Source organism: Xenopus laevis, chromosome 2L, assembly GCF_017654675.1.
Source record: "Xenopus laevis strain J_2021 chromosome 2L, Xenopus_laevis_v10.1, whole genome shotgun sequence".
NCBI classification, from domain to species: Eukaryota; Metazoa; Chordata; class Amphibia; order Anura; family Pipidae; genus Xenopus; species Xenopus laevis.
In genome coordinates, this window is record NC_054373.1 from 72,093,970 (window position 1) to 72,110,382 (window position 16,413).

A 16,413-nucleotide genomic window follows, 5' to 3' on the forward strand; every position below is an offset into this window, starting at 1 on the left:
AGGACAGCACCCACTAGCTCTTTCTGTATAAAATGGTTGTGGTACCTCTTGCCTCTCACTCTACAATGTGTTCAGGTGCCACAATGTGTTAGGGTGTCATTGTCCGCTGTCTTTCACTGTGTATAATTGGTTTGGGTTTGTAATACAAACTGCCTCCACTGTATAATGTAATGAAAGTTCTCACTACCTCACTTTACATGTTTGTGTTGCCAGTATAAACAGTTTCACTCTATATAATATGCTTTTCTGTCTGTGTGTGGCCATGTTTAGCCTCCCCAAACCTAAAAATCACCCTCCTCCTGTGTAAATATAAATAGGAAGTCCGGACAATCTAGATGTTGAATTGATTTTTGAAGAAGAATACAGAATTCTAGAGAAGACTGGTAGAAACCCCAAATGTAATAAAAGGCACTAAGTTTGCCCAGGAGCCTTTTATTTTATAAACCCCAAAGTATTTATGCTACATTTCCACCATTACAAAATAAAACCCCCACAAATGACAAACCTTTTTTTCTCATGAGATGTAAACAGGCAGAAATAAATCAAAATATTTAAGCAGGAAATACTTTATTCAGAGATTATTTTATGGGCAAATTCAGATATTAAACTTTTGACAAACTTTTGAGTGCAAAATGTTCAATATTGGATCTTGAACAGAATGATAACAGGTTGTTAAAAGGTCGAATAACCACCCATATCGATTATGGCTAATTAATTTAGCTCTATATATGATTCTTCCACCAATCTCATCAATTCTTTAGATTATCTCCCGTATTGCTATTCCCTGAGAATCAATGGTCGGCTTGACCTCCAAATATCATTTGATCTTGTGTTTAGTAGATTCAACCATTTTCTTTCTCACAAGGAGAAGTGATCACTTAGGTCCTGTGGAGGAAGAGTTCACTTTTACTTTATCTGTAAACCAAAAGGTTCTATATTTGCACATTAAAAAAAACAGAGACACGTCTATAAAGTATAGCTTGCCGGGCTAAACTAATTGCAGTTTTTCCGAATTATAAGCATTCGTAAATTTAAAAAAAAAGTGGTATCTGCCCATGGCCCACCAGGTAGATGATATTTCAACTGTACTCAGTTTTATTTGAAGCATCCACAAATTGCTTTTTTGGGCAATCTTTATTTACTTTATTTTTATTAGTAATTAGTAGTGGTATGCTATTATATTTATAGCACTACAACAATTTATACAGGTATAGGACATGTTATCCGGAATGTTTGGGACCTGGGGTTTTCGGGATAGTGGATCTTTCCGTCTACATACCTTAAGTCTACTAGAAAATCACGTAAACATTAAATAAACCCAATAGGCTGGTTTTGCTTTCAATAAGGATTAATTATACAGTATCTTAGTTTGAAACGAGTACAAGGTACTGTTTTATTATTACAGAGAAAAGGAAAATCATCTTTAAAAATGTTAATTATTTGATTATAATGGAGTCTATGGGAGATGGTCATTCTGTAATTCGGATAATGGGTTTCTGGATAATGGATCCCATACCTGTATTTGCAATGGTTACACAGAAACCATATTAGTATGTCCTGTTCACAGGCTGTTACTCCTTATTGTCTCTTAACAGTATACAAATGTAGCTGTGTATTTTGGCTGGTGAAATATTTTTATGTTCATGTGAACAGTTATTTCTATTCTGTTAAGAATTGCGGAAGAGGATGGTGCTAAATAACTAATAATATTGTTAATAAAAACAGGCAATGTTGAAATGAGGTAGCAAGAGTCCACCAAAGAACTTGACATCAAGGTAGCACCATCCACTAGCAAAAAACACTGATATTTCCTTTAATTCAGAGATGAATTTTTACTGCTACATGACTGTTTGCAATCAATAAGGGTGCCGATTTAAGCTTTCTGGATAATGAGTTTTAGATAGATCTCACCCCTGTATTCATAGATTGCACCGGGCGTAGCAAGACTAGCTGGCAGAGAAGTCAATCATCTTGAACCACATTTCAGGAGATTTTATACATGCTTGGCCACATACTGTTCTTTTTCTACTTGTGCAGTTATACCATGGCCCCATGCTCTTCCCAACAGGGTAAAATGTATAAATATGGGAGACTCCTGAAAAATATGTGACATATACTGTATGTGCTGGTGCTAAAATACTAACATAGGCGGTATATTTTGCCAGGGAAATTAACCATTGCATCTAAGATTTGCCTTAGGCATGAGTTTGAAAATACTTAAAGCATAAATGTTGTGTGTGCTGAAAAATGGGGGTAAATGAGAACATATAAATGCAAAACATGTCATAAAAAAAGCTTATAGAAAGCTTCTCAATAATAAAAAATTAACCCGACTATCTGTTACCTCTTGGCTTGTATCAGTGGTGGCATCCCACTGTTCTGAATTGTTTCGCTTCAGGTCTTCTTCTGCAGTATCAAGCCTCTCTGCTAGTCCCCTAAAAATAGAATGGCAATACCATTATTATCCATTTCCATTTACTCTACATTTAACTTTGAAGGAATAGTATACGAATATTGATCTTTCCAATAAAAAATCTCAACCATCAGATGAATTCAAAAACTTCCTTTTATTTGACAAATCTTCAAATATTTGACAAATCCTATTCATTTGACAAATAACCAGTGCTTGTTTAGTGAGCACTAAGGGATGTGCTATAACAACCCTTTAACAATCTAGCACTTGTGCCCTCAGGTACACCTGAGGGCCTGTGTCTAGGGCGGCGCTTGCATGCCTATATAAAAAATATCAATTTTAAAGAAAAAATAAACAATCTCCTAGCTACAGCTGGAGACCTTGCTGTCTCTGGTTAAGTTTTCTGTGATTGACCTGGTTTGTTTCGGTCAATCTTTAGTATGTGCCTTTTTCAGATATGAATTGACTATGCTTACCCTATTCCCCTAGTACATGTTGTTAGCTGTGCATTACATAAAAATGTCTAACCTTGATAATGTACTGTTGTTGGTATTGTTGTTTTGGTGTGGGGGTGGAAAAAACACAGGTTCTGGAAGAAAAACAGGGGATTCTAAATCCTCACTTCCAGCTTCAGAAAACCGCAATGGCCGTTGACTTGTGATAGTAGTGTGAACAAGGCTCACAGGTTCTGTTGTGAAATTGTCTTCTTGGCCAAAAAGTCCACCTGTCCTCTGAAATGGAAAGAAGGTATTAACATTCAACTACTCTATGAGACAATAGTGATCATTTACTGATCCTGAGGCTACAAGTGCTAGAGTGTTAAAGGGTTGTTATAGCACATCCCTTAGTGCTCACTAAACAAGCACTTGCACCCTGGTAAATGTTACACTCTGCACCAAGCATGTAAGGGTAGGAAGGGGTTAACACCATTACCATGGAAACCCAGGTTGATCCAAGGATTGAAGTCCACACTCTTGATTATAAAACAAACTTGAACTGTTTAGTTAGTACACTTCCTTTACATTCATTGAACTCTTTCTCACAACAGAGCATACAGTTATTCACATCACGGCACTACTTCACTTCTCCTTTGCTGGCTAAGCCGGCATTCCAAATGTACAGAGGTTTTTCCAAAACTGTTTCGAAGGACATCCCTTTCCAGGGTTATTCACCTCCCTGCTTCGGCCGGGCTGACACCACACCAGTGCACCACTGACCTTTCAGGGTAGGACTTTTCTCGTGACACCTTCCGGTCCTACCAGTCCGGCATACGACCTATGCCCCTCTGGCCTACTCCGGATAAGAATTTTATTTTCCCCCTCCTTCAGGATGTCCTTTTCCTTGCACTTCCACTTTCACCCTAACTGGCTTAGCCTTGGCACATATGCCACTACCTCCTTGTTGGGGTCTTAACTACCCATGCTAAATAGTCCTGACTATCTGAAATACCTAGTATTTCACACTTGTGCTCTATCTCAATCCAAATACGTGTGTACATCCCTTTGGGTGTGTCTCCCCTTTAAATACCTTCCTCAATTACACATTACCCTGACACTTAGGGGCACATTTACTATGGGTCGAATATCGAGGGTTAATTAACCCTCTGGGTCGAATATCGAGGGTTAATTAACCCTCGATATTCAACCATCGAAGTTAAATCCTTTGACATCGAAGTCGAAGGATTTACCGCAATTCGTTCGATCGAACGATTCAAAGGATTTTAATTCATCGATCAAACGATTTTCCTTCGATCCCAAATTGCTAGGAAAGCCTATGGGGACCTACCCCATAGGCTAACATTGGTGCTCGGTATGTTTTAGGTGGCGAAGTAGGTGGTCGAAGTTTTTTTTAAAGAGACAGTACTTCGACTATCGAATGGTCGATAGACGATTTTTAGTTCGAATCGTTCCATTAGAAGTCGTAGTCGAAGGTCGAAGTTGCCAATTCGATGGTCGAAGTAGCCCAAAAAAACCTTAGAAATTCAAAGTATTTTTCCTTCTAATCCTTCACTAGAGCTAAGTAAATGTGCCCCTTACTGTTCATGTGCTGCTCTTAATTCTGTGCATTTGCCTACCCTCTGCTATCCAGCATGGAACCTCCTGAACCCATAGGTTTGACACCACTGTCACCTTGTGATATTTACTAGTAATTACATTCAGATATTTACAACAATTTCCAAGCACTCCACACTCTGCACAATTCACAATCACATTTCCATTTAACATTCTGCCCATCACATATTTTACATAACTTACATTCAGATGAACATTCAACACTTGATCACCCTCTTACAAGTAAGCAGAGCAGAAAGATAGTTGGGGTCATTACCACTTGACTCTTACAGGGCCCCATTGTAGCCTGCGCTTTTTGCCACCCCTTTACTTGTGCTTTTAATTGATGCATAGGTTAGGGCATACCTCCCAACAATTTGGAAATAGAAAGAGTGACAAAAAGATTTGACGCGCGTAGCACGTCGACATTTTTTGACCACATTCCCATTTTGTGGCCACACCGTCTAATTAAATTGTTAATTTTACAAAATTATGCAGATTATGAAAGTTTGAACACATTTCTGTGGTTTTTATATGTTATTACAGTTTTGCTAATAAAGGTGAATTGCCCTTTAAGCTGTGAGTCTAAGTTCTCCCAAGAGACCTGCTTAATTTAAATTGTTACAATTTAAGTTCTTCTCTGGGCTCTCTGCCAAAAGCCAAATAAGATAGAAACTTTTTATCTTTTTTCTGGCTGTTCAGAGCAAGAGATCAAGGTAAAAGGTTGGGACATTTCAGTAACAATCCAGGACTGCTGGTTGAGCTGTGAAAATCGGGACTGTCCCGTGAAAAACGGGACAGTTGGGAGGTATGGGTTAGGGGGTATGCCTAGGTACCTTCCCACTCACCAATACAGCACTGTCTAATGCAGAACAAAGGGGGAAATTTATTTACCTCCGCGCACATCACAAGCACTTTGCCAGCCGTAAATTAGACTGAACAAAGCAAATTCACGAAGATCCGAAGTTGCACACAGGGTACCGAACGCTTGCGAAGTTGCGCTAGCGATAACGTGACCAGCAGTTCGAAGTTATGCTAGCATTGGCTAATTTGCATACCGCATGCAGTTAAAGTACAATGAACGTATATTATGCAGCAAATACATACACAAGGCCAGGGAACCTTAATAAAATAAAATAGAGGTGTCATATTGCCCTACACATGTACCCACTGTATAGTTTAGGTGCCATATGTTAGCAAATGTAGGGGTGAAGGAGGGTACCCCAAAAGAAATTTACGATCTTTTTCAGCCTATCACCCTGTAAAAAAGAAAAGACACCAGCGTTTTTTGGGACTTAGAAAAATTTTCAACTTTTTTTGGACCAAGTCCTATCTACTCTATTGCACTTCGCCTGGTGTGAGCTGGCGAAGTAAACTCTGGTTACGTTCAGGAAAATCCGCATCTTAGTGAATTAGCGTAGTTACGTCCATTCGCCAGTGCCAAAATTCACCTGGCAGAGTGCGAAGTAGCGATTACATAATAACATTTTGTTTCATTATTTGGTGTTTACCCGGTATATCCCTTCCTCGATGGCTGCTTCTACCATGGCTCTCTCCAGCTCTTCTTCAGCTGTCAAGTCACCAGAGATGGCACGATGCATTTCTGGCTCAACCTCCTCTTCTACAGTACGCAACCCAGCCTGAAATATATTTTTGTCCATTATTATTTTTACTATTTAAGATGCAATAAATACATTCTCTTCTGTACTACTGTAGTAGCACCAAATAGCAACCTTTTTGTCGGCCTGTGGCCAGTGCACATGTGTTATAAAGTGAAAGCCAGGCTTTTGCTTTTAAGCTTGGCTTTTTACTCGACAACATATGGAAACATAGAAGATGGCAGTAGTACTCCAGGCCAGTGCACTTTTCAGCAAACAGGTGCCCCAGCCCAGGGTATCAGTTAAGCTATTATATTCACTGGGGAGTGTCTGAAGTTTTGGCACCCCCAGGGATTATGCCTTTCCGTCTCCTTTAAAAACTCAATGTTCCATTAGGGTCTGTACTATTTTGTATTACACTGATAAAAGATGAAAGTATATCTATATTGCTATAGAATGTCAATGCAGCAAAAGATCGTTTGATGGAGGAGATTAGGATGAAATTACCTGGATTTCTACATTACTTTTTTTTGGCCGGTACCCATAATATTCTTCTTGACGTTTTTTAAACTTTCTAAAATGTTCTTGTATGAGGAAAATTGCATAAAACTTTCCTACGGTCACCTCATCCTCTGGAGAAAAAAAGAGTAAAATTAGTAACAATTTTTCATATAATACAATAATGTATATTATAATAAGTTTGTATCATATATCCGGGAAACCAGCTGTGGCAATTTCTTCATTTACCTCCGATTGGTGGTATAACCTGGTCTAGCAGCTTCATGCTTGTCCTTTTCCAAATTTTCTTAATGATCATTCTTAACTCTTCATTGCTCTGTTCAAAATTACCTAGGATGGCAGACAGATTATAAGTGGAAGAACAGATTTTGATTTGTGTCCATTAGCATATTGAAATATTAGGAAAGGAGTGAAAACTGGATAAAGGATAAGAGAGTATGCATAATAAAATACATCATAAAGGAAAAGATGCACACAAACCTTCAGTCTTGATTTTCAAAGCTGTCCTCACAAGGGAAAACAAAGTAGCATTAAAGGTTACTGTCCCATCACTGTTCAGCGGCATATTCATACTGACCAATCTCTGTAGATAAATGATGTTAGGGATGATAGTGTTAAGGAAAAAGTAACAGTACTTAGTACTAAAAATAATAGCAACTGCTGTTTTTGTCTATCCAATTTAACATGCATTTTACCTTACAAGCTACACGGTGAGGACAGAACTTTCCAAAACCAAGAGGAGGTTGAATTCGTCGAAGGAGTGTAACTACGTCAAGGTGCTTGATTCGCCCTCTGTAAACATGGAACAGGTAAATTTTATTTAAAAAATATTACATTTGTGTATTCGGTTTCTCAAGCTCCATTGCTTCCCTTTTTATTTTCAGACCAAACTCCTTTATTTTTCATTGCTCTTGAAAATGTCAGTGCAATCTAACATACTGCTTTTTCTTATAGCCTACCGAGTACCTGCACTTTTTCATTTGGCACATTAGTTTGGTCTCATAAAACCGTTCTGTCAACAAAGTTTTGTAGAGATTAAAGATATAGAGTTAATTGTATACAATACCATGCAGGTATTAAGTTATTAATATTTGTATGTCACACAAGAGAAGAAAATACATTATTAGTTATATTTATTGCGATCCTTTATTTATATAGTGCCCACATGTTCTGCAGATCTATAAAGAAATGATATATCATTCACAGTCCATGTCCCAGTGCAGTTTACAGTGTAAGCTCCCTATGAATTTTATCAGGAGCCAAGTAACCTTCTTGTATATTTTTGACGCATTAGAGGAAACTGGAGTATCCATAGCTATAACTGGTCATCCCAAGATAGGCTAATAAGATATGCCAACACCAATATTTGCTGTACTATTCTGGTTTAGTGTAATATCTGATGTATACTACAAAGATAAGAGTTTATATGAACAGAATGCCATGACTATGAATGTAGTTAAAGCCAGATATGAATGACGTATAATCCCTTTGTTGCTGTGGAATATGTTAAGGACATATAAATAGAGTATAGCAATAATGTAACCAAACTAGTTTTGGCATGTGGTTTTGCATTAGATATTGGGTAATTTACTGGTTGAACCAGGTAAGTCAATATGCTTGCTCTAAAGAAAGTATTCATAATGATACCTGGTTAAGAAAGTTGATCCTACAACTTTGATAACATGCTATACCTTCTGTTTTAGCAAGCATAAACTTACAAATGGAATATTTACTGGATACCTGGATATATTAACTAGCTACTTTAACCAATTTAACTTTTTCTATTTTGTAATAGTTACATTTATAAAATCATGGAAGGCAGAATGTATTAGAGAAAAGAGGGCAGATGGAAGAAAGACAAAATATGTTATTAAGAAGAAGGCAAAAGGCAGAGATGGCAAATTGATTGTGGAAATTAGAAATAAACAAAACAGATACCGAAGAAAATAATGATTCGTAAAGAATGGAAGAAACACTGTTGCCTTCGGATTTGAACATGAGAAAACAGTGGTATCTGAATTTCTAATGATGGGATCTTTTGAGAACTTTGTATTGCTTCTGCTGGGAGGACACATCCTCCATAGTGGGGGTTCAGCATTTACACTGCTGGGACTAGGACTCTGGACTCTGCATGTGTACTCCTGAGCAACTGAGCTAGTGTGCTGTTAACACTGAATTTGTACTTGTATGGAACAAGGAACTACACATTTGTTTTGTTCGCATCAATAAGTATCTCTCTCTTGCAAAGCAAATCTAATCACAGCGCACACATACTTGGCCTCAGGGTCATACTCTGCCCAGATCCTTTTAAATTCATCCAGATGGTGTGGCCCCAGAATAGACCAATCACGAGTCAGATAATCAAAATTATCCATGATCACAGCGACAAAGAGGTTGATGATCTGTTACAAATATCAAAAATTATGTTTTAAAAAACAAAACAATAAAAGGAAAATGCAGGCTAGGTATTCTAGACTCTCTCTTACCAAGAAAGCACAAAGCATGTAGAAACTAATGAAATAGAAGTATGCAAAACTGGTCCCACACGTGTATTCCTCACCAGGTAGGAAATCAGACTTTGGATCACACAGCTTTCCATAGGAACAGGCCAGAAGAATTTCCTGCCAAGCCTCCCCAGTTGCACATCTAAACACAAATATTGCAAATGGTAAGTGCTCAGTATTTTTCATGAATTAAATAAATTGCAAAGTCTGAGCCTTAAAGTTTTTGTTTCTAATATTCTCCAATTCTATTAATATTAATTAATTCATGAATTAATATGTTACCCTTTGAAAATGAATAATGGCTTTAAAGCATTACTTATTTGTGTGATATTTTCACATTCCTAACTTCCCCAATTGCCAGATTTCAATTTTTCTATTTCCTATTTACATCGGTGCCATATTATACACATTATATTACATATATTACCTAAAGAGCACAAGCACAGCCTGAGGGAACGTCTGAAAGTTGTTGTTGCGATTTATTTGCGTTCCATCAACCATGGCAATTTTACCAAAAACCTAAAAGCAAAGCAAGGTGTGTAAAATGTGCATTGTAATATATATATACACTTGCTTTTCAATATTGAGTGAATATGAAGATGGACAACAGTGATGTAGTAACTTAAAAGTTAAGATTTAAAAATGGACACAGAAAGGTTAATATTTTCATATTTTTTTTCAGAAAGTGAAAAAATTATTTCAGATGCCAAAACCACAAATGGATTAATTCCTGGATTACATACATAAGCCAACTAATATCTTTGTATTTTCAGCCACATTTGGTCTGTTTTATGTGCTGTGGGATGCAACTGAACTAATAAATTGTGAAGAGTCCTCAAAGTGCTCTAAATAAAGCTATAAAGCAGACAAGAACAAACGAAAAACACCCTCTGCTAGGCAGGCACAAAATAACAGTAGCTTTAAAATGGATTGTAGAGCTGCATATAGTATAATGCATATTTATATAGTACTTCCCCACCCTGCTTTACAGACTAACCTGCATTCCAATGACAGCATAGATAAAAAACAGCATTACTATGAGCAGTGCCACATATGGAAGTGCCTGGAGAGAAAATGATGGTATTATTGAGAATAAATAGGAGTAGTCAATATAATCATTTTGTTTTTTACAGTAAAATCAGTTACCTGGAAAGATTTAATAAAAGTCCAAAGTAGGGTTCTGACTCCCTCTCCACGGCTTAGAAGCTTCACAAGGCGCAAGACACGAAACAACCTAAAAAATGTGATGGAAATTCGAGAAGTATCTTCAGAGCCTGGAGTTACTACTGGGTCTGGTGTCTGAAAAAGAAAATTAAAGCTAAATAAAGGATCCATTTACTGAGATCTCAATATCACAATAATCTATAAGACTGGGGTGATTGCAACCTACTGTGAAACCTGAAAATGCTGGCTCACTAAAATATATTGTTTTTGTTTCCCCCCAATAGTCCAACCCTTTCATCCCTTCATTATTTAATTTCTCCTAAATTATTCTAACGTCTCCTATGTATCTTCTAATTAAAGAGAATGTTACCTTCACTTTAACAATGTCTATGTTTGAATTAAACTAAGTAATTTTAACAGTCTTCATATTTTCTTTTTTTGAACTAAAGAAAAAAATCATAGTTCTAGAGACTCTGCTCAAAAAGACATATTAAGGGGGTTATTTACTAAAATCCGACTTATTTCATAGCTCGACCAAACTCCAATCCCAGATTTTGCCCTATTTATTAATAAAATAACTTGAATAAATTGGATTGGGAAAAAATTGTGAAAACCTGAATCGTACTATTTTTTCTAACTGATTTTGCGATTGATTTTTGTTTATTTTGAAGTTATTGGATTATCCGGCTAAACCCAGTTAAGAGTACAATATCTTCCAATTGGGATAGGGACAGCTCCCACTGACTTATACATAACCTCGACAGGTCTGAGATTTCGTATTTTCGTATTTGGGATTTTTGCAGCATTGTAGTATAATAAATCTGGAAAAAAAAATTTCCAGGAAAAATTCTAGTTTTTGCCCTAAAAAGCCTGGCCAGATAAATTTGAGGTTTAGTAAATAAACTCCTTATTGTTTGTAGCTTCAGGTTTGGGCAATATAAAGTAAAAAAGTACCAAAGACATATTCTAATTTGCCTTTTTTTTTGCAATGATTGCTTTTTATGTTACACAATTCTTTCTTAAACTGCAATCCGGTTTAAAAAAAAAACAAGCTCTTCACCTAAAACTTTGCAATGCAGTTTAAAAAAAAAAAAACAAGCTCTATACCTAACACTTTGCAAGATTTTCACTTTTTAAGCCCCCCCCAAAAAATCAGTGCAAGAAAATAAAAATATGTCCATCAAGTTCTTATACAAGAGAGTATTTAATTTGTCTGTTATCCACAATAAACCCTAAATTATTCACAAAAAGGAGGCCACTCAACTCAATTTTAATTAATGTCGTTTTATATAACTTGCATTTATTATTTTCTTTGATCAGTGTATAATTTTGCCATCATTGAACCCCATTTGGCAGTTTGCTACCCAGTTCTCTTATTTATCTGAAGTCTCTGCAAAATGTGAACATGCTGCAGGGGAACTATTCTTTTGCTCATTTAGTATAGATAGAAACACAGAGAGAGAGAGAGAGACAATCAAGACTTCAAGACTTCTGGGTCATAGACTGCAAAGGCGAGGCTATGCAAAAGATATGATAAGGACATCATGTGAGAAAGTGAATAGATATCGCACTAATGATAGAACCTATACCGCTAATAATAACTATAATAAAGAATTGGGCAATAAAGAGAGAGAAAAAATTTATTTTACTACGAAGTACAGTGAGGAATATGGAAGAATTTGTAATGCCATTAGAAAGCATCTTCCTGTGTTATATAATGATGCCAGGCTGTCAGAATGTCTGTCAGAGATGGATGTAAAATTTGTTCCAAAGAGAGCTCCTACTCTAGGGAGGATGTTGGCACTAAGTCTAGTTACCTCCGCAAAGAAAAGCCAGAGGGACAATTGGTTAACTACGAAGTGGAGCTATAGGTGTGGATCCACTACATGTAAAATCTGCAGGGTCATTTCTACAGGGCCCGGTTTTAGATACAGTGCTACAGGAAGGATATACCAGAATAATGGCTTCTATAATTGCAATACCAAGGGGGTGGTTTACCTGCTGGAATGTTGTGAGAAACAATATGTGGGTCGTACCACCCATTGCTTAAAAGAAAGGATACAGGAGCACATGAGAGCTATTGATAAAAAGGATGAGGGGTCCCCTGTCGGCAAGCACTTTGCTCTATTCTCTAAAAAAGGAATTCATGACTTGTTAGTCAAAGTTATTGAACATGTAAGGATACCCCTTAGAAGGGGGAGATCTGGTGTGTTCATAAAACCAAAGAGAGGCATTTTGGATACTGAAATTGGAGACGAGAATACCTAAAGGATTGAACACCAGACATGATATATCACATTTATATTAAATAAAATCCCCCCCTCTTTTTCACTTTCCTTCCCTCCCCATCTTCAAACATATTTATGTATTTATTCACTTATTTACTGATTATCCATGTTTGCCCCCCAGAATTTAACCACTGGAATATATACCAGGGAAAACAAACACATATGGACACAGGGATCATTTTAGGTAACAGTATGTTTTTAATATACAAATGAGGTTTTTACCTTTAGGACATTGTTTTTATTGTAACAAATAATAAAATAATGTGAGTTTTAAATGTATTACAATGTTGAGCCCAATAGGGGTCGCTAGAGATGTATTGTACATAACCTGTCTGTTTAGCTTAAGGTGTATGTCTATGATTAAGGATTGAATCCCGAAACGAGTAAAGCTGGCTATAGATGTAAAGATTTTTAAAAGATCCGATCGTCATTGTGAGACCACGAAACGATCGTATGATCATACAAATTGTCCATCAACTAAAAAGAACATTTGCCAGGAAAACAAAGGGTAGCTGCCTGCTTGTCCCTGCAAACATAGATAGATTGCACTGGGACCGATAAAGATTTTTTAACCTGGCCGATCAATTTTCGGACAAATGTCGGATAAAAAATCGTAAGATGTACGATCGTTTGAAACCCACTAACCGCACGATAATTTGACGAATTGGTGATCTTAAGGTTTAAGATTAGGAGAATGCAATAAACCTGCTTTCCATCTGATCGGAGTGCCGTCCTTTCTTTTGTTTTTTGAGTAAACACAGAGACTCACAAACAAATGTTTGGCTTTGAAGCACAATCAGGTTCAGGTTTGATTACACCTAAACACATCAGCCTTAAAAATTGTAAAGATTTACAACTCACATCTATTTCACTGAGGATGACATCAATTATACTCCCAATAACAATGAGAAAATCAAAAACATTCCAGGGATCTCCAAAGTAACCCTGGAAAACATGAAAAAAAGGTAACAATCTGAACTATAATGTAATAAAATGCAATACTTTAGACATATTGCTATATATTATTAATATATTAGATGTATATTAATACATATAAATGAAAATCTTGGAAGCAAAGCATATATTTTAGAATGTTTGATTTCTTGCAAATAATATAAGTTCAAGTTTGGTCAAGGGTTCTACTTTGTCTTAAATAAAATACTTTTGTTTGAAACCAGATACTTGGCTTTATATACATGCTGATCAAAAACTCTCTGGATCTGGTCTGGATGGTCAATTGGTTAAAAACATAGACTGTCAGGTAGTACTAGTAAAAGGTGGGAGGTTGAAAGTTGCTCAATACTGTATTTATATTATCAACAAATTATGTATGCAAAATTTACAAGGTTGCTATATGATAAATACCAAAGAAGGTAGTCTTAATTAAACTACTGGTAAGTAGCTTTTCCTCTCAATTTATTTTTTTTCAGAATTTTAAAGCCAGGCTCTTGTAATGCTGTTAGCCAATAATTTAGTAAATGTTTCCTGTTAATTATTATGAAAAATGGAAGCATTCAGATTAAAGCATTTGGCCACTGTTGTTTGTGGCCTAATTGCAGTGGCTGTAGGACTAGGAGTTAAAAATGGAACTATCACAAAATGAAAATTCAATATAAGATTTATCATACTGAAAGAAGAAATCGTCTAAATTGAATCAATTAAAAATTCAGAATTGTTAGATCCAATATATATTATAGTGGTGGGCTCCTTTTGCCTAGAAGATGTATCACTCTTTTAAAATCACCAGAAATCCTGCCTCTCTGCATTCCGTTTTTTGTTAGAGTTTGATTGTACTGGAATCAGTTATCTGAGTGAGCTCTAATACATCTACTAGGATTGAGAAATATATAAAATATATTGTATCAAACTGAAAATGAAAATCTTTAACCCAACTCCTACATGAAGAGAGAATCCAGAGAAACAGATGCTGAGAGGGGAATAGTGAAGATATACTTTATTATTTCAGAAATGGTACAGAAATTTTAATTGATTATATTTAGAAAGTTTCTTACTTCAGTGTGATTAAGTTTATATGAAATTTTTATTTTTTGTGATAGTTCCCCTTTTAGCTTGCTGCAGGAGGACTAATAGAAAGTGGTAGCTGTGAGCATGTTGGATAAATAATGCCACTGCAGGAATCTTGGGTACTATGTTACTGGTATAAGGGAATCTTTTTTTGGGGGGAGCAGCTGTATTTTCTAGTTTTTTTAATTTGAGAGCTGAATTTAAACTTCCCTTCCTTCCCTGAAAAATTTTATTTATGTACTAGAGCACATACTTACCTTGGCTTTAAATGCTGCTAACTTAAGTATCATTTCCACAGTGAAGATTCCAGTAAAAGCCACATTTAGGATATCAGACAAGTGACTGAACTCTGCTGTCTGTCCATAGTGCTGGGGACAAAGAGATGAGATTTCTGAAGACATACAAGCTTGTAATAAAACTGACCCTGTGTGTGTGCTAATTATATGTGACAGGGAATTTAGGAAAACAATCTGCTTTTTAAATCATTTAAGGGATGCTTGGTGTTAAATATTTTCTGTGGTAAAGTGACATTACTCTTAGGCACCCTATATACTTGTTTCTAAGAGAATCCATAAACTTTGTGTGCATATGTTGTTGTACACTGTACTGTTAATTCCACATCAACCTAATTTCATACTGAACATCAGTTAGGATTTATTTTGAAATTTTATTTGCACATTCAGAAAACTTTGGTGATTCAGCAAATATTTGCAGTACCTTCATTCCAAGACTGATTGTATTCAGCATGATGAGTGCAAACATCAGATATTCAAAGTATGAGGAGGTAACAAGATACCAGATCTTATACTGATATTGATTCTTTGGTATGTATCGGCTTAGAGGACGTGCCTTTAAAGCATACTGTACACATTGCCTCTGTGGGTAGAGAAATAGAAAATTAAAATCACTTTTATAGCAATACAAAAAACATTATAAATAAAACTAATTAAAGGTGATTTTCCACCCCAAAACTGTTTTTGGCATAACAGTAGAGATGCACTTAATCCAGGGTTTGGCTTAAAAATTGGGGCAACCCCAGAACTTTTTGCAGGATTCAGATCCAGCAGAATCCTACGTTTGCTCAATGGGACATTATTGAATCAGAAAAGGTCTTGAGAAGGGCAACTTAACTGGTAAAAGGTATGGAAAATCTAAGCTATGAGAAAGACTGGTCAAGTTAGGGTTGTTCACACTGGAGAAGAGACACTTAAGGGGCGATATAATAACTATGTATGTATATATAAGGGTATCATATAATAATCTCTCTAATGCTTTATTTACTGGTTTGTCCTTCCAGCTCACACATGGGCACCCATTCCAGTTAGAAGAAAGGAGTTTCTGTCTAAAGGGGCTTTTCACAGTGAGAGCTGTGAAGATGTGGAATTCTCTCCCTCAGTCAGGAAGGAATTTTTTTCCCCTCTGAGGCAAATTGAAGAGGCCTTCATTTTAATCAGCTAGCAGTTAAGTAGGTTTTATATAGATTTAAAAGGTTGAACTTCATGGAAGTGTGTCATTTTTCAACCTAACTTACTATGTTAATATTTTATGTTAAAATGTTTTAAAATGTGAGTTGTAGCAGCAACTGAGAAAATTGTGACAAAAATATATTTGAATATTTTTCAAATTTCAAACCTGTGCTTCTAAATGATATGTGCTGTCTCTATGTCTTATTTGACTGGAACTTTATCTTTTATACAAATATTATATTTATGTTTAGATATAAAAGTATGGGATCTGTTACCCAGAATGCTTGGGACATGGGGTTTTCTGAATCAGTGATATTATGATTATTTGGATCTCCATATCATGTCTACTAAAAATCAAAATTAAATAAACATAAAAACATTTAAT

General features: G+C 36.0%; 1 protein-coding gene and 1 long non-coding RNA gene across 3 annotated transcripts in view; one reads left to right on the forward strand and one right to left on the reverse strand.

The window, feature by feature from the left end:
- Window positions 1-550: 550 nt before the first annotated feature.
- The window catches only part of LOC108707491 (voltage-dependent L-type calcium channel subunit alpha-1S), a 155,323-nt gene continuing 139,460 nt past the window's right edge, over window positions 551-16,413 (reverse strand). The window contains exons 27-42 of one of the 2 annotated variants that reach the window (XM_041582031.1): window positions 15,280-15,438; window positions 14,820-14,930; window positions 13,399-13,482; window positions 10,232-10,384; window positions 10,083-10,148; window positions 9,513-9,604; window positions 9,068-9,227; window positions 8,856-8,983; window positions 7,277-7,373; window positions 7,062-7,164; window positions 6,810-6,911; window positions 6,570-6,694; window positions 5,976-6,104; window positions 2,942-3,144; window positions 2,345-2,435; window positions 551-885 (exon numbers count right to left, since the gene is read on the reverse strand). In XM_041582031.1, the coding sequence (XP_041437965.1) occupies window positions 859-885; window positions 2,345-2,435; window positions 2,942-3,144; window positions 5,976-6,104; window positions 6,570-6,694; window positions 6,810-6,911; window positions 7,062-7,164; window positions 7,277-7,373; window positions 8,856-8,983; window positions 9,068-9,227; window positions 9,513-9,604; window positions 10,083-10,148; window positions 10,232-10,384; window positions 13,399-13,482; window positions 14,820-14,930; window positions 15,280-15,438 (1,830 nt within the window). In that variant the 3' untranslated portion in view covers window positions 551-858. The remainder of the gene's footprint in view (window positions 886-2,344; window positions 2,436-2,941; window positions 3,145-5,975; window positions 6,105-6,569; window positions 6,695-6,809; window positions 6,912-7,061; window positions 7,165-7,276; window positions 7,374-8,855; window positions 8,984-9,067; window positions 9,228-9,512; window positions 9,605-10,082; window positions 10,149-10,231; window positions 10,385-13,398; window positions 13,483-14,819; window positions 14,931-15,279; window positions 15,439-16,413) is intronic. The other variant, XR_005965388.1, reaches the window with a different exon arrangement.
- Window positions 7,290-8,984, forward strand: LOC121399973. Its single transcript, XR_005965389.1, has 2 exons — window positions 7,290-7,390; window positions 8,377-8,984. It is a non-coding gene; the product is annotated as an uncharacterized LOC121399973 (long non-coding RNA).